Source organism: Corapipo altera, unplaced genomic scaffold, assembly GCF_003945725.1.
Source record: "Corapipo altera isolate COAL_440 unplaced genomic scaffold, ASM394572v1 308, whole genome shotgun sequence".
Lineage (NCBI taxonomy): Eukaryota > Metazoa > Chordata > Aves > Passeriformes > Pipridae > Corapipo > Corapipo altera.
In genome coordinates this window covers 5,847,832-5,872,145 of record NW_020884925.1, presented here as the reverse complement: position 1 = coordinate 5,872,145, position 24,314 = coordinate 5,847,832, and the positions used below count along the sequence as shown (strand labels likewise).

The 24,314-nt window shown below is 38.2% G+C and overlaps 1 protein-coding gene across 4 annotated transcripts in view; it reads left to right on the top strand.

The window, feature by feature from the left end:
- Positions 1–24,314, top strand: part of TJP1 (tight junction protein 1) — a 159,288-nt gene that overhangs the window by 127,214 nt on the left and 7,760 nt on the right. For 3 of the 4 annotated variants that reach the window (XM_027657583.1, XM_027657584.1, XM_027657587.1), the window contains 17 exons: positions 3,671–3,807; positions 6,161–6,266; positions 7,103–7,253; positions 7,783–7,891; positions 8,533–8,752; positions 9,175–9,359; positions 9,495–9,590; positions 10,020–10,102; positions 11,117–11,327; positions 11,866–11,966; positions 13,130–13,483; positions 13,879–14,130; positions 14,893–15,792; positions 16,093–16,187; positions 16,696–16,920; positions 22,909–23,084; positions 23,785–24,226. In XM_027657583.1, coding sequence (XP_027513384.1) covers positions 3,671–3,807; positions 6,161–6,266; positions 7,103–7,253; positions 7,783–7,891; positions 8,533–8,752; positions 9,175–9,359; positions 9,495–9,590; positions 10,020–10,102; positions 11,117–11,327; positions 11,866–11,966; positions 13,130–13,483; positions 13,879–14,130; positions 14,893–15,792; positions 16,093–16,187; positions 16,696–16,920; positions 22,909–23,084; positions 23,785–24,226 — 3,843 coding nt within the window. Of the gene's footprint in view, positions 1–3,670; positions 3,808–6,160; positions 6,267–7,102; positions 7,254–7,782; positions 7,892–8,532; positions 8,753–9,174; positions 9,360–9,494; positions 9,591–10,019; positions 10,103–11,116; positions 11,328–11,865; positions 11,967–13,129; positions 13,484–13,878; positions 14,131–14,892; positions 15,793–16,092; positions 16,188–16,695; positions 16,921–22,100; positions 22,152–22,908; positions 23,085–23,784; positions 24,227–24,314 lie in introns of all 4 variants that reach the window. The other variant, XM_027657588.1, reaches the window with a different exon arrangement.

Below are 24,314 nucleotides of genomic sequence, written 5' to 3'. Positions count from 1 at the left end.
ATAGAATTTCCATAACAGGTGCTATTTGAGCATTCTGTCAAAGAATTAAATAGCACTTGGAGTTTTCTTTAGTCCAAAGAAAGTTCACAGCTTTCTCTTGAACAGTCTTTTTTAAAACTCAAATTCTAAAGCATTTGTTGTAATTTACTAATAGAAATAACTAATTGGGCTTTATATAACCTGTAAAGAGCTATACTTAAAAAGCTAGAATGAGCAACAGAGTTCTTTGTACTCTGAAGTTGGAGAGTATTTTGGGTAAAGTATCATGTATCCTTTCTTAACTATCTGGTCTTCCTGCTGGCAGGAACAAGTTGTTGAGCTGAATAAGCTTTTGGTGTGACCTATCCTAAAAATGGGCATTTAAAATCAGGTGCTGCCAAGCCTGCCAGATACATCTCTAGGCTGCCCTTTACTACTTGAAAACCTGCTTGGGAACTTTGTGCACACTTCCTCACCTGGTATTGGAAAAGCAAAAATGTCCTCTGATATGTTCAACACTTCAGCCTCAGCAAGAAAGATGTGGTAGCTTGAAGAAATCACTGTAGAGGTCATAATTATTTCTGGAAGGATGAGGTTGACTTCTGCAATACAGTTGTCAATTCATATGTAGCGTGACAGATTGGTTCTATCCATTTTCAAAACAAGCTAAAAAACTGGAATATAGGACAAAAATCAACCCTATTATGGATGTCTTTAGGAAGATACCACTTGGTTCTTACTCTTCTCTGCTACATAGTTTGAGATGTGCTGAAAACACGTTTGGGAAGAGCCTGCAAATTCATATTTTTCGTAACTTTTTCTGTACAAACATTCTGTGTGTTCAGGTAATTGTATTTTATTCTGCAGTGGTAGCTAACAGTGAATGGCACTAATGTGTAGCTAACTGCATTTTGTTATTTAAAAGTGCTTCTGTTAAACATACTTTAAAAAAAGATGTCGGGGAGGAAGTGAGGTAAAAGGGGCCCTGACACAGCACAGATGCTAAACAATAGTGTCACGGTGCACACAGTGAGCAACACTTTTGTCTCCTGGGAAGTGCAGCTGTCAGTTTTTAACAAGTTTCCATCTCCTAGAACCAGTGGCAGCATCAAGTTGTTTCCTGTATCATCTTGCAGTGTGAAATATTCAGTGCTTACTGGACAATTTAGGCAAAGTCAAGAAAAAAAAATTACTGTTCTGCTGTTCCGATGATTCATATTTGTTCTATCACAATTCTGTTTCTACCAGCTTTTTCCCACTGAAACTGTCATGCCTTAGGTAGAGTGGACATGACCTTTTGCAGGCATCTGGGTTGGCAGGGTGTATTTGCCTACACACACAGCACTAGCCCGGTCTAGGAGCCTACTGCTTCAACCACTTACCTGACTATTTTGGGCTGTGCCCACCAGTGTCTGTATTGTAGTGAGGTATTTACACTCTCTTGATGTATGCAGGTGTAAAAGCAGTATAAAACTACACTGGGTTTGGACTGTGTGAAGAGGAAATGTAAAATTAATTTTGTCTTTGTGTAGTAATGCATTATTTTTGGCCTCATTTTTAAAGGAAGACAGATACTACAGTTTTGGAACAGTGCTTCTTTAAAATGTTGGGAGATGCTTGGAAACAGGTAGAGAGGGCTCATGGGGGAATTTACTGTAATATCTCATTAACTAGTGCTCATTACCCAAAAATCTTTGGGGAGTGGAATTAGTTGTAGCTTACACTACCACGTGACATCTTTGTTTCTAGAATGCTTAGCATTCATTTAAATAGCTAAATGTATGTGTCTGTTTTTAACAAGCTGAGAGCTATTTTTGAGGGAATGAGGAGTCCAGTCATGTTTTAGTCTAGTGGTGAAAGTAAAATACATACCCTTTAAGCTTATCCACCTAAACTGGAAATCTGAAAGAGGAATAAGAGAACTTTTATCAGTGATGTTTGGGAATGAAGTAGAAGGATAAATGCTTACTTTTCATTTTGTTACATATAATGGTTTTAGCATCATTTTAATGAACTCTAGAAGCCAAAAAAAGGGGGGTTTATCTGGATAAAGGCATAAATAAAGGATTTTTAAAATTAAGCTACTATGTTTACAATGCAGGGGGTGCTTTTCCGGGCTGTTGTGGTGATTAGAGTATTTTTCTGTATTCTGTTTTGTTTAGGTGCCTTCAGGCACACAATTTTAAAACTGGCAGAGGAGTGCACTGAGAAGTTGTAGTATGTGTTGTCTGAGTAGCTAAGCTTTGTTTCTTACATTTTAAACTTCATATTGCTGCAGGAAAACATGTTCTGCTTGTATTTCAGTTTTTGCAATTTCTTTTATTCTTTCTTGCACATCTTGGATGAGTAGACTTGCTGGAATCTGTTTTCTGGAGTCATACTTCCCACTCTTGAAGTATCGTTTCTGATTGGGATAACCAGTCTTAGCTTTGTATGATGGGGTTTTTGATGCATTTGAGCTTTATGGACAGTGATGCTCATTATTGCCTAGTAGCACCATCTAGCTGTTGGTAATGCAGAATTCTCCTTTTTTCCTCAGCACAGACCTCTCCCTTTTGACAGCAGATGTTCTTGTACCTACTGACCAAACCGTCATTATGTTTGAGGAAATACCTTTTTTCCCCTTCTTGGCAATTAAGTCTGATATTATATAAAAACTGGGATTTGGGTCTGTCTTCTCTCAAATATTCTTAATATCTGTGCTTATTTGCCAACTCCCAGGAAAAAACTTTCTAGCTCATTATTAGCGTTCATCTGTTCCAAGCCTATGAAATGTTTTGCTGTTCAGCAGGTAGCAGTGCAGTGGTTAACATTTCAACATGCAGCACGTGTTCTGTTCAGTTTTGCTATGGGACAGTTGGTAGCTCTACCTCTATACAACTATATAAGAGTACCTGATCTTTTGAGCTCAAGGAATAGCAATTATGTTCTTTAGAACTTCTGTTGCTTTCATAATTTGAAGAGCAAGAGACACTTCTTTATTTTCTTATTTTAACATGTCTTAAATGCCTTTGTTCTACACTATAAGCATATATAGGAAATGCGTAAGAAGCAGCAAGTTGTCTTCTTACGAAAGTGCATGGATGACTGAGTGTATGAGAAGCACTCTCTTCTTGTATTAGATGGATTGAAGGCCTCGTCCTCTCTGAAAAGTTGAGAAGTCAGGGACATGTTTGTGTTATACTTTTTTATCTTTGCAAAGTCCTGCCAAGACCCATACCAGCAGCACTTTTGTTGCAAGGCAGCTGACACACAAAGGAGCAGATAAATTAGCTTGTTCACAGCAAAGCCTAAGATTTAAGTCTAAAAATCCATGATTTCCACAGGAAGGGGTGAGAAAAAGATCATTGTACTTGCTCTTCTTACCTTTGCTTCTCAATTCCTTGTATAGCTTTCAATATACAGCACTTAAGTGCTTGAAGCAGAGAGCAGTTTGTGTCACCATGCGCTGCTGCTTTCTAAATAGCCACATCTAGAGAAGTCTAACATGGAATTAGGGGCAAAACACTTGGATTTAGAAACAGTAAAGATTTTTAATAATGTGATAGTTTAAGAACAAAATTTTGTTAAATAGTAATGGTAATTCTTTGCCCTCAACTTTATGAATTAAAGTATTTATTCTTTAGGCCTAGTATACTGAGATCATAGAAACAGTTCTGTATGCAGAGTGGAATATTTTTTTCCAATATAGTCTTCGAAGCAGAGAAGATGAGAGAGTAACTAAGCCGGGAGCTGTCTCTACACCGGTAAAGAATGCAGATGATACTTCTAAAACTATGGAAGAAGTGACAGTTGAGAGACCTGAAAAACAAACTCCACCACTACCAGGTAAAAATATTTTAATATATTAATTATGATATTGTTGAGAAAGGATGACCAGTAAAGATTTTATACCATTGCGTATTTGTGGAATGATTTCTAAAGTCTTAGAAAAAGTCCTAATTATTTTTATTTCTGAATACGAACAGTCTTTTTAACCATAATCCCATTTATATTTTAAAAGTTTTACTCCTGAAAACCTAAACTGTGGAACCTCTCCATTGTAAAGGAGTCAGATTTCAGTGTTTAGAGTTGTAGTTTTAGGTGATGCTTGTGAAAAGCTCTTTTGGTTTCTCAAGCAAGGTTAAAATCCGTCATTTCTGAGTGTTCAGCAATAAACTTTGTCTTATGGGTTACTGTAACAGACTATATTTATAATAAGGATGTAGTTAAGCCTGTTTAGAACTACTGTTCCCAAGATACAACTCAGAACACTCCGAGATGCTTTGTTCACGTCACACTTCATAACTACAGTCACGGACCACGAAGGCAGTACATCTGATAAGACCAGAACAAAATCTCATTCCTTTTTCCCAAAAGGGAAGGATAAGCTGAATGGCAACAGATAAAAGCCAGATGGTGTAACAAAGATGTACCTAAGATGGTACAGTGACAGGACACTGTTCCAGGCAGGCTGACTTGCAAGATTTTTGTTTACAGAATGAGGCACTTCAGTGAAATTACAAGTAGAGAAAAAGAAGCTGTGCAGATGGCTTAGAGGGAGCTGGTTTTGAAAGGCTGGGTACAATGAGAAAAAGCACATTCAATCTTAAAAATGTTTGAAGACTTAGGGGATAAGCAGTGACACTTCTGCATGTAGTATTCAGTAGATGAGTGAAGAACCAAAAGAGTTATGATATTGATGAACTCTTAAAGTTCTTAAAAATAAGAACACATTTTCTGATACAGCAGCCATTGCTAAAAAATTGTCATAGGAGGTGACATTTTACAGTAGTGTTATGAAGATATGTAAATGAAGTAAATTTATATTTGCCAAGATAGAATGGTAGTGAGATTAGAAAGATGAATTCTGTATTTCTGTAAGATACTGAAGATTAATAATTGGTGTAATACAAATCCAACCAGAATAGGAAACCCTTAAGAGGGTTCTTAATCCAAAGTAATGTACTAATAATTGGTCTGAGGGACTGGCAGGCAAGTAATAACTACTGTGGGGATTTTATAGGTTGGTGGGGAAGGAGAAATACTCTATTCTTGAATGAATAGAATATATATGGAAGTACTTAGTTTGAGTGGGAGGAGTTCTAGGGCCAGTACATAAAGATAATATTTAATTAATAACCTCACAGAAAGTTCTAGGGAAATGAGGATCTTTCAGAGACTGTAATGAAAATGTTAGAAAGGTCGTTGGCAGAATCTGTGACAGTTTGCTGCTTAGGCTAAGGGCAAGGACAAGATGACTGTCATAGTCGATGGTGTTGAAGAAGGGTAAAGGGGAGAGTATTTGTTCAGAGGAATCATCAGAGGCATTATCAGAGGCGCTTAGGCTAGGAAAGGGTCATTAAAGACTTAAAGGTAAATGCTTCATTATGGTATGGTAAGGACCAAAATCATGTTTAGAAAAAGGCATTATTACCCAATTGTTGCCTGAAATTCCCAATTTCAGACTAGTCTGTTCAGTGAATTTAAAGGAAGATGGCACAGTTGTTGGTAAGATAAGAGGTATTAGACTAGTTTGAAGCCAGCCTTGTTTGAAATGAACTTTTCTCAAGCGTGCAGAGATCAGCCTTAAATATAAATTCTTGTAATGTGACCAAGCACGTAAAACAGAGAAGAGCCCCTGTTGGTACTCATTACAGAGGGAAGCCTGCAGGGGCAGTTTCCTCCAGGGCCTCCAGAGAATCTCTGCTGCAGAACCATAGTAAGTGCGTGTCTTTAAGAACCATTGACTGGACCAAAGTAAGCACTGGAATCTGTCAACTTCAAGGCATTGTAGTTTGAGAGTTTGTGGTATTTTCATTTCAAAAATTAAATTCTTCAGGGAAGAGAACCAAGGGAAAATAAAGAAGTTAAGTCAGGTAAATTGAGGTTAGAAACAGAACAGTTGAAAGTTGTCTTTGGAGCAGGAAGCCTTCTAGTTCTCATAGTTTTACAGTTTTCGGGGTACTTGATGAAGTACAGAGGAAGTTTAGGGACTTTTACTGAAGTAATAATTAGACCAGTAAGCACACTGCTTTGAATGGCATGATAAGAGTGTCTTCTGTTGTTGTAAATTTCTAGAATTTCACTTTTTTGGATCTAGGCAGGATAGAGGAAGGCTACTGAAGAAGTCATGAACTAAGTTAAACTTTGATCTTTAAATGACTGAATGGACATTGGAAATCTTTTGATATTTTAATAGAACCAAAGCCAGTGTATGCACAAGGAGGTCAACCAGATGTGGATTTACCAGTCAGCCCATCTGATGGTCCTTTACCCAGTTCAACCCATGAAGATGGAATGCTTCGGTAATGTAACTCGAAATAAACTATTCAAACTGCCTGATCCTTGAGCAAACCAAACTGGTATCCAAAATGAGGAATAACCTGTATACATGGTCTGATGTCAAGTCCAACATGCTGTCCTGACACTTCTGTTGAGAAATATTAAGATGAAGACTTTAGATTTATTCCTGAGCCTTGTTGGCACTTATATCGTGTAATATACCATTTTAAAGTCTAGTCGTTTCTATGGAAATGAACCATTAGAATGATCAACAGGTGAAAAGAATTTGCAGTTTTTGTTTCTCCCTAAGCACCCTCACCCCTTCTTCCCTGTTCCCGTCTCCAAAGAGAGGAGAGATAGTATAGCATATACTTTACCTTTCATAGTAAGAAAAGAAGTGAGTAAAGGTCACTGCAGAAACGTGCAATCTCCTAACGTGGAAATGAGTCTACTTCAACTGGGATCTCCTTTATGGACATTAGTGTACATGAGAATAGATTCTAGTTTGGTTTCATCTCAAATTCATGTTAATCTCTTCAGAGCCAAAATAGATCTGTACACCAGCACAGCTCTTTAAAAGGAAGAACATTTTTGAAAGAGTGTGTCAGTGTCTCACTTAAATCACTATGAATGTAAGACAAACAAACCCCACTAAACTAGTAAATACAGGTGGGTTTTTTTGAAGTGCTGCTAATGAGTGTTGTAATGCTGCAGTTGATAAGCAGTTAATGGTATGCATAGCTTAATACCCACTAATTGACTAATGGGCAGATTACTCCTTTGCATGTGTTCGGTTTCAAATTTACCAGAATATTTCATGCTATTAGACTTCTAAGTGGAATATTTTCTAAATCCCTAGGCCAAGCATGAAACTAGTAAAATTCAGAAAAGGAGATAGTGTGGGCTTGCGACTGGCAGGTGGCAATGATGTTGGCATATTTGTAGCTGGTGTTCTGGAAGACAGCCCTGCGGCGAAAGAAGGATTAGAGGAAGGGGACCAGATTCTAAGGGTATGTCAAAACCAGTAACAGTACAAGTGTTTTGTTGTGCCAAAGTAGGTTTTCTTTCTGTAGGATTGAATATGTTACCTTCGTAGTTCACACAGGTTTTTTTCTGCATGTACTTATTAGATGACTTAATAGCAGCAAAGTCTTTTCTTACTCTGCTGTTGCTAGGAAGGTTAGTATGTTTTCTACATCAAAATTTATAGACTAATTCAGTTGATAAAATTGTTTGATTTCATTAACTGCTGGGTGACTGAACTGTCAGAGAACTCTGTGGCTACTGATGTTTATAGGTGCTCCATAATATTGAGTATAAAGTGAACAACTCCCCATTATCCCAGAAGCTCTGCTTTTATTGAGAAATAAAGTGGGACTATTTAGAGGTACAAGAGGCATCTTGAGATACATGTACTTGATGTGTATGTATGAAACTAAGAAAAAAATCGTAGATATTGATTCAGATTTCCTGTTGTATAGTTAAATCTCTGTAATAATGTCGTATGCTAAATCAAACTGATTACTTCATTGATACCAGGTAAATAATGTAGACTTCACAAATATCATCAGAGAAGAAGCTGTCCTCTTTTTGCTTGATCTTCCTAAAGGAGAAGAAGTAACGATTTTGGCACAGAAGAAAAAAGATGGTAAATATTTGTGTAATGGAAGTAACGTAGAAAACTACTTGGAATAGAATTAAAAAGTCTAGTGAATGATGACTAACTGCTGACTTGCAGGAAATGGGCACCTTAGACTATTAAGTTCTTTTAGATTTGGAATCAGTCACTACTGCAAATGGACTAGAGACTGATATGATAACAGTGCAACCCCTCCCCCTAAAAACAAACAAACAAAACCCCAAACAAAAAAAATTCATCAGAAATAACCCCTAACGTCTAAGAAAAGTATCGACATTAAACCCTGGTGGAAGCAGAAGAGTCTGTTGTAGTCTTGCCATTGAAAATGAGTGATTAAACTGATGTGTTTGCACATACAAACTTCTTTCCTTGTAAGACTAATTCCTTCCAGGGCAACTGAATTAAGCTTGCACTTGCATCAAATTTTTGACTATGAAAGTTGAATTTATGTTAGTAGAGTTTTCTATAAATAGTTATGCTGCTTAAAATAGAGCAACTCTGAGACATTAAGGCTTCTTGAAGTAATACTGTATATTTAGAACAAGGAGAACTAAGGTGAGGTATTGCTTTGAGTAATTTTTGTGACCATTAGGACATGACTTGAACTTAAGTAACACTTGATATTTGGGGATTTCTTTTTCTTTTTTCAGTTTATCGTCGCATTGTTGAGTCTGATGTAGGGGATTCTTTCTATATCAGAACTCATTTTGAGTATGAGAAGGAATCTCCTTATGGACTAAGTTTCAATAAAGGTGAAGTGTTCCGGGTGGTGGACACTCTTTACAATGGTAAACTGGGTTCGTGGCTGGCAATTCGAATTGGCAAGAACCATAAGGAAGTGGAAAGAGGTATCATACCTAACAAAAACAGGTACGATCTTAAAATACTGCAATTGTTGATTTAAAGCTACAGTTTTAAGTTCTGCATCTCTATTATGAATGATTGGACTTGTCTGCAGGGTGTGAGTTTATAGAACTGGTTCAGTCAGAAAAAGTGTCAAAAGTTAAAACAAATGGAAGTAAGATATCTGATCTCTGGGTTTGCTTTTGACTCTGTACAATCTACAAATAAACTTTCTTTTTAATACAAGAGGCAAGGATATAGTAAGTTTTAGAAATGTGATATCAAACTCAGTAATTGTCTTGTGCTTCCTAATACAGAAACAACAATAGCTTGGTTCAGCTGGTAGTGGTGGGTTTGGTTTTGGTTTTTTTTTGAAGATGTAAACTTGCTAGTCAAGCATTACTTCAGAACCTGACTTCCTTGATAACTGGGGTTTGTTGTCATCTTAGAGCGGAACAACTAGCCAGCGTACAGTACACGCTTCCAAAGACAGCAGGAGGAGATCGAGCAGATTTTTGGAGATTCCGAGGTTTGCGAAGCTCAAAAAGAAACCTCCGGAAAAGCAGAGAAGATCTGTCTGCCCAGCCTGTTCAAACGAAGTTTCCTGCCTATGAAAGAGTTGTTCTTCGGGAAGGTATGACTTTACTCTTACTGCTGCGCAGTACAGGTCTGTGTGGTTTGATTTAAAATAGCCAGTGTGATTAAGAGTATCTTGCATTTGTTTTAAGCAACCAATATATCTTGACTTTTCTTTTACCTTCAATTCTAGCTGGGTTTCTCAGACCTGTAACTATTTTTGGTCCAATTGCTGATGTCGCACGCGAGAAACTTGCTAGAGAAGAACCAGATATCTTTCAAATTGCAAGTAAGTGTGAGATCAAGTTTTTCTGCAGTTAGGAAACAGTCAACTTTCTTTGGCTAAGTTGTTTCTACATTATTACTTTAGTTAACATGTTTAACAAGACGTTGACAATATAAAGGAACAGACTAAATGTAATCCACTGTATGGTTGCTGATAATGGTCTGAAGGTAAAAGTAGTATTAGTTCTATTTAGAGCCTTCTCAAATTTCATTTTATTTCTGTATCTTATTGTATTTTTAAGTGCTTTTGTAAAGATACGATTGATTTTTTTTTTTTTTTTTAAATGGCCAAGATGTGATTTTTTTATGGGTAGATTTTCATGTATTACTTGGAATCAAATTTGAGCTCTGAAATGGTTTGTTTTGTCTTAATGAGGGAATGTAGAATATGTTGTAAGCCTACAATAGATTTTAACTGTGTCCTCTTTACCAGAAAGTGAACCAAGAGATGCTGGTACTGATCAACGTAGTTCTGGCATTATCCGTCTTCACACTATAAAACAGATAATCGATAGAGTAAGTCTTTTATTGTCACTCCACCTTTAACACCAGAAGAGTAAAACCAGTATAATGAAGTAAAGTGTTAGCTGTTTTAAATGTAGAATAATAACTGAGTGTGTTTGCTTTAACATTAACTTTCTCATCTTTCTGTTGGCTAATTAAAAAACCCCATCACCTTCTCCATATTAATAACTGCAGCCTAGATATACTTCTAGACTTTGTTCCAGGGAGTGTTCTTCTCTCTCCATTAAGGCTGTTTCAAGCTGTCTCCTATTTCACTTAAAGCCATAGTGTGACATAACAGCTAGAAATTGTTACTTTATTTATGGAGTTATTAGTCTTCCCCCACCCCAATGTACAGATTGATAACTTGACATCAGTTTTTTTGTGCAAGGACTAAGGGAAAGGGTTCTTTTATTTCCCTTCCTTAAAATGCTTAAAACCTTTAAGATTAGTTTATGATAAGAGGCTCACCTTTTAATTTCCTTTCTTAAAAACAAACTGGAAGCCTTTCAGGTACTTCAGTAGGAGGGGAGAAAAAGGCTATTGTAGCAGCAAAGTGGATATACTTCATGCTGTGTGCTTGATTACATTGAATGAAAGCTGGCCAAGTTTTGCATTCAGAATGAATTTTTATTTTTTTTAAAAGGAAGATGGAGGTGTGTGAAGAGACTAGACTTTGCTTTTTTTTTTTTATTCAAAGAATACTAATAGGGCACTACTTACTTTTAATTCAGTGCCTGGTTGCTTTGAGGAGATGTTTTAAAACGGGGAATTAAATATTAAATTGTTAGAGTTAGGCAGTCAGTGCTAGAGTTCAAAAAGTATATGCTGATGTAGGCTGGTGTTGGAATTGGTTTGGTTTCTTTTATTCTGATATTCAAATAGGAGAAGGATTTAAATCAATACTTTGAACCAATGAATTCTGTAAAGGTAATACAAAATAAATTTGTGGAGTATGTTTTAAAAAAATTGCCTGTGATATATAAATGATTCACTTCCTTGCCTCTGTCCTTTTTATCACAACAGGACAAACACGCTTTATTAGATGTCACTCCTAATGCAGTGGACCGGCTGAATTATGCCCAGTGGTATCCCATTGTAGTGTTCCTAAATCCTGATTCTAAGCAGGGAGTAAAGACTATGAGAATGAGGTTGTGTCCAGAATCGCGAAAAAGTGCCCGAAAGCTGTATGAGAGAGCTCACAAACTCCGCAAAAATAATCACCATCTCTTCACAAGTAAGTAATTAGACTTACTGGATTAGCATTTCTGAGAGGGAAAAGGAGGCAAGATGAGAGAGGCTTCTTCCTCCAGAATTTTCTGCAAATGGACTAATTCAAGCAGTGATTGACTTGTTCAGACTTCCCCATTCAATAACCAGTAGTTAATTGTTGTGTGCATCATTTGCACATGACTGCACGAATATAAAGCAATCTGAAAACTGAAAATAATACTTGTAACAGATCTGGTGGCTTTGCAGGATGATCAGCCAGAATCAAAATTTGAATAAAAAGGAAAATGATGGAACTTTTTTTTAGCTTGGCTAAACTGAAGCCTCTTTTTATTCTGAGCTACTGTTAACTCAGTATTTCTTGTGGGATAAAACACCCCAAACCACATCAGGCCTTAAGGTTGCTTTGGATACTAATATTTACATTACTATTTAAATCTCGTAGTTTTAACCTACCAGTTTATGTTGCTTTTATTATTCATGGTGCAGATCCTTCTCATAGTTCTGCAGAAATCATAAGTCAAACTAATCTACTGTACTTCTAGCTACCATTAACTTGAATTCAATGAATGAAGGATGGTATGGAGCTCTCAAGGAAGCAATTCAGCAACAACAGAACCAACTGGTGTGGGTTTCAGAAGGAAAGGTAAGAAATTATGTGTTTAGAGAGAAATGAAAAAACTTTATTTATGAGAGGTTTTTTGCTTTTTTCATTGTAACTGGTATTACACATAGGGGCTGATGGTTGTGGAATGAAGCATATTTTTCTTCTTTCCTCCTCATTTACCTGTCATTTGAAAATCTGAAGCAGTAATGCCTCATGGCTGTGTGAGCTGCTCAAAGCCGATTTGTCACTACATTAGTGCAGTTATTCTATTAAGGACAGCTGTGCAGTTGTCCTTATGCATGTAGCAATGTAGGAAGGGAGCATTTGCTCATTGCTGCTGTTAACTGGAGGATATATAATGCTTTGAACGCTTTGTGGGGATTGGGTGTTTTTTTATCAAAGAACTTCTGGGTATTTTGCTGCCTGTGTACGTGGGGTTAGGATTACCTGATGATGAATGATTTTTTTCACTAACAGAAAAGCAAATGGCATATTCATGTCCTTTGACCTTTCTGAGAACTGTGTTCTCTCAGTTGTGAGAGCACATGCAAAATCACAAGTTGGTATTCTATGTTTCCCACTAAAACTTCACTTACCTTCTCAAGCTGCGTGTTAACCTACGCACATTAGATCCATTCCTCCTGAACTGTTATCGAGTGAAATGCCAACTGTTTGCTTACTTGTAGCAAATGATGAATTGGCTATTGCTATGTGTTTCTTAATTAGATTTTAGCTCCTTTTATCTACCTTCAAAGTAACGATTCTGATATTATAAGCTGCACCTCTAAAGTGCAGCTCTGTATCTTTCCAAACACTTTGATATTTGTGGACAGCATGCACTGTCCCCTCTCTTACACTCACGGTCATCTGACCCCTTAGTAAAATGATTGTAAGAGCTAGGCTGCAGTAAAGGCTTTTAGGTCCAAGTTTGACATCTTCGGTGATTGAAACCTCCCCTGATTTCTCCTCCCCTGCGATATTCAGAACTGCTGAATCTTCATACTTTTGCTGTGCTGCTGGATTTGGAATATAACTTAACTTTTTCACTACCAGACTTTGTCTTGTTCTGAACTACAATGTAGATGCATTCCATTTGTTAAGTTTTTAGTTATTCGCAAAAAAAATTCCAAAATTTACATTGGAAGAAAAAGAGGATTCTTTAAGAGGTATTTCAATAAATGTGTACTCTAATTTTGACACAGGCAGATGGTGCTACAAGTGATGACCTTGATTTACACGATGACCGCCTTTCTTACCTCTCCGCTCCTGGCAGTGAGTATTCCATGTACAGCACAGACAGCAGACACACGTCTGATTATGAAGACACAGACACAGAAGGGGGTGCTTATACTGATCAAGAACTGGATGAAACTCTGAATGATGAGGTTGGGACTCCTCCTGAATCTGCTATTACACGCTCTTCTGAACCGGTCAGAGAAGATTCTTCTGGAATGCATCATGAAGCTCAGACTTACCCTACTTACACATCTCAAGCTCAGCCACAGCCAAATCTCAGAATAGATTCTTCAGGGTTTAAAACCACTACTTCTCAGCCGGTAAGAAAGCATTTTATATACTGACCATTTTATGCTTACTTCAGGTTGCAAGTTCTCTTGATCAAGAAATCTCCATTTGTATTCTGCTTATCAGTGTCATGACTGCATACAAGCATCTGTCAACAGCAACAATAATATGTTACAATGAATTGGAGAATCAGCTTGCCCTGCCTGTTTTAGCGACTTATTTTGACAGGAGGGGGATTGAATGTTTTGCTTTTTTAATCCTCAACCTAATGAATTTCTGGAAGTGCTAGTGCATGATACTTTCAGTACATTTCATTCTACATTTAGCTGCATCAGTCAAAGCATCACTTAGATTATTTTAATATAAATCAAAAAGTCATGCATTGATTCAATAGCAGTATATTTAAAATATTTTAAACACTTCACAGAAAGCAGAAGCCTCACCTGCAGTCCCTTACCTTTCCCCGTCGCCTGAATCAAACCCTGCAACCTCATCAACCTCTGCAGTAAATGCTAATGTAAACCTAACTAATGTCAGACTGGAGGAGCCTACTGCTGCTCCTTACAACTCTTACCAACCACAAGCGGGCCCCTTAAGAACACCGAGTACTGAGGGAGCTCACATAGTGCTAAGAGATCAAGAGCCATCATCCTTATCGCCGCACATAGACCCAGCAAAGGTACCTGTGTCACATTGTTGCGCTGATTTCCTGCTGTACATCAAGCTCGCAGATGATCTTTGTTTTACCCTTATTTGAAGAATCCCTTCTAAATTTTTTCCTGTGAGAGATCATGCAGGTTACCAAAAACAGTGCATCTAAATTGCTAAGCATCATCTGATGTTCTGTGTGCATAGCTTCAAACTATCCTTTTCACTTCTCAAAAAGATGACTTCTTAAAAAAAGGCTGCATTCTGAATTTTGATTTTACTTGACCTGTGACTTTCTTAGCTTGACAATGTTCTGCTGTTAATGAGGCCTTGAGAAAAATCTTATTTCCTTAAAATTACACTAGTTTTTTGTATACTTTAAATTGAGCCAAATCATTGATCATGCAGTTGAGTCGAGTTTGTTGGGTGACTTCTATGTACTTCCTCAGCAATGCTAGAACTATTAATCTATTTGCAGATTTGACTTCCACTTTTTCCACATCCTGCAAAAAATTGTGTGCCCCTCCAAACATAAAACCCCAAAGATATGGCTATTACCTTTGTCTTTCCCTTTTAATCTACTGTTTTTGCTTAAAAATAGGACTGAAAGGGATCCCTTGAATCACCAAGTTCAACTTCCTGTGGTTGCAAACAACTGCATCAAATTATTCTGCTTTTAAACTAAATGAAAGCCAATATTTAAAACTTAGATTTGTTTAAAATACTACATTTCAGATGCAGCTGCCGTTAGTTACTCTTCACTTTAATTGAGGAGTACGTCTCTCTCTAACAGGTATACCGAAAGGATCCATATGTTAATGAAGAAGCATCCAGACAAAGCTATGTCTTAAAACAGCCAACAATTAATCACCCAGTACAGAGACAGGAAAGAGACCCAAATCTGATCTATGAATCCCAGGCTCAGTATGCAGAAAAACAACCGAGTAGGGACTATGAACAGTCAACATACAGGTATGATTCTGCAAACTATGTAGATCAGTTTTCTCGTGGTTATGACCCTCGCCTACATTATGATGACCGTGTGCCTCCCTATGAGGAGCACTGGGCATATTATGAGGAAAAACAGCCCTATAACCAAACAAGAACAGCTTATGAAAACCAGCCTCCTCGGGATCTTGATTCCAGACAAAATATAGAAGAGAGCACAGACCGCAGCTATTACCCAGCACAACCTCGTTTTGAGGAACCCCCTGTGATGAGCTATGAGGGCAGACCTCGCTATGAGCATGCACCCAAAAACTTCAGCTTGCCACAGGTGCGATACGAAGATCAGCACACTGTGGGATATGACACGCACGGGAGATACAAACCAGAAGCTCAGCCATACCAGTCAGCCATATCTCGATCTCCAGAACCGAAGCAGTACTTTGAGCCACATATAAGGGGCTATGAACAAGGTCCTTCTCAAGCTTACAATGCTAAAGCTGGACAATATGAGCCTTCTCATAGCACTTCAGGTGTTTCTCTTCCTCCTCCCCCTTCATCACAAACCAAACCAGAAGTTTTGCCTTCTAACAGTAAACCACTGCCTACACCACCATCTCTAGCAGAGGAAGAAGAAGATCCAGCCATGAAACCACAGTCTGTGCGAAGTAGGGTTAAGATATTTGAGAGGAGAAGATCCCCGTCTTTGGAAAAAATGAAAGACCCGAGTGATACATCAACTGTCAAGGTAAGTAATTTAAAGTTTTTAATTTGTTCTTTTTTGCTAATGAGACTCCACTGCAAGAAGTAAGATACTGTCTTGGAAACAAAGCTTTACTGCTTATGAAATAGCCTCTAGGAACCTGACTGGCATGTTTTAAAAGCAGAAACTGAGCACTTTTGTGAAAACACTGATGGGGACCTTACCAATTCGTCTTTTGCTAATATTTAGGAGGAAAGGAAGGCAGTCTTAGTTTTCTTGATCGTGAAGAGCTTTATCTTTCAAAGTATTTGAATCTAAGAGAATATGCTGTGCTTCTCTTTACAGCCTCCGGAACTAGCACCTAAACCTGCACTCACAAGTGTGAGTGGTCCAAAACCAACTTCTCAAAGCCAGTATGAGCACGAGAAAACAACTTACAGGTAGGTACACAACTGATTAAACTTAGTTTTCATTTTGGGATTAGAATATTCTGAAGCACATCTTAGTGGTTCAATTTGGAAACTGCAGATAGGAGTCAGTGTGTCAGTACGATTTCTGTGTCAACAGTAAAGCAAGGCACTGAGTCAGTTCTCATGGGTGTAATTGCTGGGAAATGGGGGAAGGACATAATGTTTTTTCAGCATTTTTGGGCAAGAAGCATGTTAAGTATCTCCATGTTACTTTTTTCTATATTGCCCTTTTGTTTTACTTTCTAATTATCACAAATAAAAGGTAAGGTCAAAGGGAAATAAGGATTTTCTTTCTTTATGGTGTGCCACAGCTGTTTAATTTTCATGCAATATAGGTAAAAAATGCAAGGTGTACAGTTATAAGAATGACATGCTCATTGTTTTATTACTAACTAGATTATAAAATAGAATTGTAATTCAGGTGTAATTATGCTTGTTCAACTGGGCAAGGCAACTGTATATTATTATTCTTGGTTAGGGCCCCAGAACCACAGAGACCTCAAGTGAAGCCGCCTGAAGATATTGTACGTTCCAATCATTATGATCCTGAGGAAGATGAGGAGTATTATCGAAAGCAGCTCTCGTACTTCGATCGCAGGAGTTTTGAAAATAAGCCATCTGCACAGGTCCCTGCCAGCCATCATCCTGAGCCCACGAAACCAATACACTCACAGAATCAGCTGAATTTCAGTAATTACTCTAAGTAAGTTTGGGTTGTTTTGTTTTGGTTTTTTTAATTTTTTTTCTAATTTGAAAAAGTAGGGAGGCATATAGGACTACAACAGAAATCCTGCCTGTGTCAATGGATTTCCAGGGATTTGTGGTACTGAATTGAAATTTTGTGTTCATGAAGTCAGTTTCTCTGTTTAGATGTAGCTTTAGTTTGAAAACACATAACTGCGTCATTTTGTTTTGGTAAATGAATAATTTTTGTAGGTTTCAGGACCTTCAAGGTGGTGTTTTTGCTTGCTACTTACTACCATGCAATCATAGAATTGTTTAGGTTGGAAAAGATCACTAAGTCCAACCATTAATCCAGCACTGCCAGGTTCACCACTTAAACCATGCCCCCAAGAGCCACACCTGCATGTCTTTTCATCTCCAGGAGTGATGATTTCACCACTTCCCTGGGCAGCCTGTTCCCATGTCTGATAACCCTTTCAGTGAAGACATATTTCCAAATATCCAACCTAAATCTCCTCTGGCACTTGAGGCTGCTTCCTGTTGTCGTATGGCTTGTTGCCTCTGCGAAGAGACCTGACTACAACTTCCTTTCAGGTGGTTGTAGAGATTGACAAGGTCTCCCCTGACCCCCCTCTTCTCCAGGCTAAACATCCCCAGCTCCTTCAGCCACTCCTGATCAGAGTTGTGCTCCAGACCTTTCCCTGGGTCCATTGCCCTTCTTTGGACATGCTCCAGGACCTCAATGTCTTTCTTGTAGCGAGGGCCCCAGAACGGAGCACAAGTTTTGAGATTCCTCACCAGTGCTCAGTGCAGGGGGATGCAGTGGTCACTGCCCCGGTCCTGCTGGCCACACTATTGCTGACACAAACCAGGTGCCTTTGGCCTTCTTACCCACCTGGACTTATGTTCAGTTGTGTTTGACCAGCACCCCTGGGGCCTTTTCCAGCCCCTCTGCCCCCAGCCTGTAGCTGCCGGGGGTTGTTGTGACCCAAGGGCAGGACCTGGCATTTGGCCTTGTTGAACCTCATGGCCCCAGCCCATGGATCCAACCTGTCCAGATCCCTCTGCAGAGCCTTCCTGCCCTCCAACAGATCAACACACAATTCGCAGTCATCTGTGAATTTACTGGGGGGGTGCAGTCAATGCCCTCATCCAGATCATTGATTGTGTTCTGTTAATGATCATAAACAGAATGTAACAAAATATTTCCTTAGTCTAATATGTAGTGCTTCAACATCTTTCAAAGCAAAGGTTTTGATTTATTGGAGTTCTATGTATGCATTTTTTTCTGCAGACAGGATTGTACAGGTTAGCCCTGTTTGACATTAGGAAAATGAGCCTTTAGGGATATTGCTGAGGCCAGAATTTAATCTGTTAATGGAAACATCTGTTTCCCGTATTGTTTTGCTTCCTCGATTTGGAACATTTTGATACAGAAATTGTGTGAAAGCTCATGAACAGATTTAGCTCAGGTAAAGAGCTGGATATTTTGGAGGATACTTACACAAACTTTGTGAATACTCTCCACAGTTACCTAAATTTGTTTTGATTCAAACTGTAACAAGGTGTTTTAGCTGTTACTGTGAAAAGCTATCTTGGCTTGCTGTGTGCAGCCTGAAAATTGAGCATTTTTGAAGGCTTTTGTTGTATTACTGCTTGAAACATGGACTGTTCAGGTGAAGCTGAAAATCTGACAGCCTTAATGTAAATGAGATCTTTAGAGTGAAATAATAAATTAGCTGGCCAAAGTTTTATAATATCTAGTGTACGTGCAAGGTGTCTTTCATGTACTTGATACACTGTATTCCAGTGCTTGAAGGATTTGAGCTAGAACTAGGGAATCCTGTTCTTATTCATTTGAACATTGTCTGTGGTCATCCAGTGTCTGTCTTTGTGAACTGAGAATATTGGAATATTTTGAAAAGCTTGATAGGTTTTAAAGGTTTCACTTTTGTTTCTAATTAAGTCTACGTTGGGTAACTGTTTCTTATTCTGCTCTTTTATATGCTAAGAAAGGAATGCACATAGTAATCCGTAACCAGTTGATTCCCAGTCAAGGATGTTCCTTATCCTTCCTTTTCACATGCCCAGTGTCTTTTGATGGAAAGATGAGGGTATAGCTGTCCTGCTCTCTGGGCATCATAGTCACAGACCTAAGAAAGCTGTCTTGACTGGCCTCACTGTAGTAATTTAGAACATTCTACTCTCACATACAAACCTCAGTGTTACCCAGCGATGTTCCATTTTGACCTGTAGGCATTGACTGTGTTGCCACTCTGAATGCAAGTCATGCTTTAGTAGAAGTGTTGTGAGCTTTGGTCAGGTGATTGTGAGGACTGAAATTCTTCAGATGGAAAGTGTTGTAAGCTTTGGTTGTACATTTGTTATTCTGCAGTGTTGTCACGCATGCTGAAAAGCATGAGAGAGGTACCCAGTTATTGAATTTTTGCTGCAGAACAGCTAATGGTTGAGATCATTCCATACTTCTACCCTCCACTTCTGTCTGCTGTGACACTTCTGTTCTTTGGCTGCTCAGTTCTGATTTTCTTTTGATTGTGAGTTTGGGTTTAACTTCAGGGCTTGTAGGAATGGAAAGTGACATCTTAGTGCCACAAAGGAGTAAGATAATACTGGTTTTAAGCCTGACAATTTCATATAGTGGGGGGTGGGGGGGTACACACAAACATGTTGTGTTTTTGCTTTTTGAAAGAAAGTAACCCTTGATGGGAAGGGACAGACATGGGAAAGAAAATTTTAGCCAGGGCAGTCCTGTTCAAGAAGACAAATACTAAAATATTAATGTAAGTGGAAAGAGATAAACAAGAACACTGCTCAGTTGGACAGTACTGCCTCTAGTATACCGCAATGTCCTTGTGTGGAAACACAAACCAACTGCTGTCTTGAGAAAGCATTGATATTTAGGACTCTTCTCTCACCAGCTTCCACACTGTACCCTGTTACTTGCTCATTATTCATCTTTTTTTTTCCCAGTGAATTTCTATGGTAATTACTGTTCTGTGAATAAACTCGTCTAAAAATAAACAGGACTAAATTTGGATTATACAGGAACTGTTGATTATGCAATCTCTTGCTCCTGAATAATCTGTATAATGTATTCTGGGTACAGAGGACAAACTTTATTTATTCATGAGCAATAACTACAACTTTTTTAGCATTTAAATATTAATGTGAAACGTTAAATTATGTAAAGTTCTTTGCCACTGAGTGAGTATGGTGACAGTATGTATTTTTCCCATTACAAATTTTTTTACTCTTTTAATTTTTGGTGGGTTATTTGCATAATTTAGGAAACTTCTGCTGTTGCTAAAGCTGCTTTGTAGGAGTAATGCCATATCTGCATGTTACAGTGGTCAGGAACTGTAGAATAAGGGATAGTTTTTCTTTTGATATGAGAAAATAGTAGAACTTGTGAATGGGCATGTTTCAGTGGATCTAGTTGAAGCACTTTGAGGCAAATATCCCTGTGGCTAAGAGTAGTGGGTTTGTTCCTGCTTGGTTCACTGTAGTTCCTGCTTTGGCTTGACACGCTGCAGAATGAGGTAATTTACCCAACAGCACCCAGATTCTTGATTATCTGTTAGAGTTGGTGCTTATTGAAGATCAGCAATGCAGTTGCTGTTGTACTCACAGGCAGCATACAGTGTACTCAGAGCCTGTTGCCCACTGGTTCATTCTAGTGGTTAATGTTCTTTTCAAATTAAAGTAGCAGTTTCATAATGAAGATGAAGTGGGAAACAGCTTAGAAAACAGCCTATCAATAATTAGGGACCTTCATTTATACACTCACAAGTGGTAAGCGAGCACTGGGTTGTGGATCACTTTGGCTGTGTCCAGGTTCTGAGCGTTGGGGATGAGACCGTCTCTGTCCTTGGTGAGGAGCCTGTGACAGAATGTGCTTTGTATTGAACACAACTTTGGACTTGTCGTGTTTGTGGTGTCACAGCTTTCTCCTCTTCTGCCTTCATCAAAATGTACTACCCTTCCACACTTTTTTTATTCCCCAGAAAGCTGGCAAGCAGTTCTGCTGAGGTGAGGAGTGTGTTGGGGTTTTTCCCATGCGCTTTAGCATGGCTACCCTCCCCTGGTTCCTATCTCTCCCTGGAAAGATTTGAGGATGTTTTCAGGTGGGCAGTTTCCTGAGAAAGCTGCTACTGCCCACCTGGAATAAAGACAACAGTGAGTGAGCATGCAGTAATAGCTTGTCTTGCTGGATGAATGGCTTGGAATAAAATTAGTGGAAATGCCAGCTTTACGGTAGATCTAAAATGATCTCTTTTTTGCAACACTGATTTTAGAAATACATTCATACAAATGCTGTTTAGCTCACTGATCATCACATTCATGTGGTCATTAAGCAGACTTTCAGAAGTTGATCAGCACTTTTCTTAGTTTTATAATATAGTCCTCTGAAGCAGTAGGATTGCTAGTGTCTAAAATTATTGCCTGTTACATATTTATGAGCATACAGAAACTGAAGGAATGAGGGGAAAGTTGTCCTCATGTAAAATGTATTTTCCTGCAATATATAAGCAAGGTAAGTGTTAAAAATCAAGGGAAGTCATCAGTATACTTATGGTATTCTGTTTCCTAGTATTTATAAACGGTTGTTCAAAGATGTCCTTTAAGGTATTGCTAAACACAATCAGTAGCGTTTTGTGGTGTTGCCTCTGCTGTTGGGAGAGCTGATAGTGCTATAGGAACAGTTGATGCGAATGTACCCTCAGTACATGATCTGCAGGACAAGACAAAACCATCATCTTTCTGTGAATGTTGTGACTGAAGAAGCTGTTGCAAATTGGACTGTGAGAGATTGAAAGAAATGAACAGAATATAAATCCCATATTCTAACAATGTATTGAATAACTTGGTTTATACAGATTGTAACAAATGGCTTTGTGTAATCGCATTCTTACTTTCAATATCTGCCAATGTGAGATCTTGACAATGTCCTAATTCACTGACCAAATCTCACATTAAATACAGTATGTGGTTGTGGTACATGTGCATACGGTAAAGGTCTGATCAGAAGTGCGGCTCTGAATAGCGTCTCTTTGTTTCAACAACCTTCTCGTATGACAGCTGCTAGGACTAACATAGAATGTGAAGAAATAATATTCTCAAGATAGAATGACTGTTTTCTTTCATTCTTCTATTGCTGTTTGCTTTGCCATCACCTAGATTTCTTGGCTCTTACACTAGCTATGACTACTTGAAAAGGAACATCAAGTGGTAAGACTTGTTGATGTGAGGATGTTTTCAGGTGTCCTCTCACTGTTACATTTCATCACAGGCATTATGTGCACTTAAAATTTTAAACACACAAATTCTGAAAGTAAGTGCAATAAAGATATTGCAGTCCAAATTTACAGGTATTTGTGAAATCAATAATTTCCTGAAATAAATTTGTGGATCAATACTTCTAGCATAAGAAAACTGTTTTGAAAATGAGATTTTAATATTATCTACACTATGCACATAAAGCTAGTGAAGCTTAAGCTGATTACATTTCTAATTAAGATGGCATTGTTCAAATACTAGGTGTATTTAGAAACGTTGTACTAGAATTCATTGTCCCATTGCCTAATTCTACTTTTCCAAAGCTACCTACCCACCCCAGAAAGAAGTGGATTTATATTTTTATTTTGAAGACTCATTAAATTAGAAAAAACTTTTTAATTTAAATTACTCCAAGTTGAAAAATTTAAATCTTGTAGGCAATTGTGCAAATACACCTGAAATGTCATCTGCCTTTTGTTTGCCTTGGTTTGTGTTACTAATCTTCTAAAGGTCAGTGTTGTCTTACTCTCTTGTGCTTATCAATAAATGCTTTTATACTTGAGACAGGATATTCCAGAAAATAATGTTTTAATGTTTATAGGAAGAGATGGAAATGAGATGATTAAAAAAGAAAAAAAATAGCAGTGAATGCAGAAGCCATGAGGAAACCAAACAATCAAATGTTTGTTTTTTAATTTTATTTCAACAGGGGGAAACCAACTGATACTGAATCAATGGATAGGCCTGTTGGTGAAAAACGCTATGAACCAATCCCTCAAGTTACAACTCCTCCTCCTGCTCCTTCAGTCCAGTACACACAGCCACAGTCAATTAATAGCCCTGTCCTATCTCTCCCAGCACATCACAAGCCTGCACTTTCGGAAGGTGAGCAGTTGGAAAGCTGACCTGTCTTTGTGGTAACAGCTATTGCTTCTCAGGTGCTTGTGGGGCTGCTTCAGCATGTTAGCATGGTAGCTACGTTCTGTAACTGAAACTTGGAATAATTATTATTGAAGATAGTTTTTTCCTGTAGTGATATTGAGTTTTATGAAATTACTTTGTGATTCTGTCTGAAACCGTGGCTTCTGGGTGTTGGTGATACCTGTAACTGTCTCAGCTGACTCAGCAAAGATATAGTAAAACTTGCAGTACTTGAAAAATATACCTTTCTGTTCTTTGGACCAGAATTCTTTAGACGTGAGTAATAGTTGTAGGCTTCTAAAAAGTGAAGAAAAAGTTGTTTTCACTTTCACATTGAGAGGATTGCCCATTTCAGTTGAGTTTTCTGGTTTGTGCAAATGCACAGTGGTCTTTCAGTGCTGGCTTTCTGGTTTTTTGATCATGATATAAGCTAGTCTAACCTTTTTATTGAAAGGTCATACCATTGTCTCCAATATATCTGTTTAATGAAGTGTTAGTAACTTGCATGAGCATACACAGAAGGACAGTGATCTAGTGGAGCTAAGCTGAACCTGTATATATTTTACATTAGTAGATTAAGAATTGACTAAATTATGTTCTTATACCAGAGTGTATGTGACTAGAAATTTACTGACAAGTTCTGGCATTTTTATTTGCATTGCAGTTAATTCTGTGTCTGACCCTCCTCCACCTCAGAATAAGTCATCAATTTTCAGATCGTCTAGAGAGGACACTGTGCAGTCCACTTTTTATCCTCAGAAAAACTTCCCTGACAAAGGCCCTGTTAATGGAACCGAACAGTTGCAGAAAACAGTCACTCCTTCTTACAACCGTTTTACAACAAAACCTTACACTAGTGCTGCAAGACCCTTTGAGCGCAAGTTTGAGAGTCCTAAATTCAACCATAATCTCTTGCCAAATGAAGCTCAGCATAAACCAGAGTTGCCATCAAAATCTTCAAATTCTCCTCAACCAATTTTGAAAGCACACAGCTCTTCGCAGCCTCCAGAGTTTGAGAGTGGAATGGATACCTATGCTGTACAGGTCGACAAGCCTAAATATCAACCAAATAACGTTAATGCTGTGCCTAAAGCCATTCCTGTAAGGTAAGCTGCTGCTGTTTTTCTTTCAGTTAGTACATCAATAGGAGATCATCTGTTACGCAGCTTTTTTTAATGTGCTTCCAATCTCTGT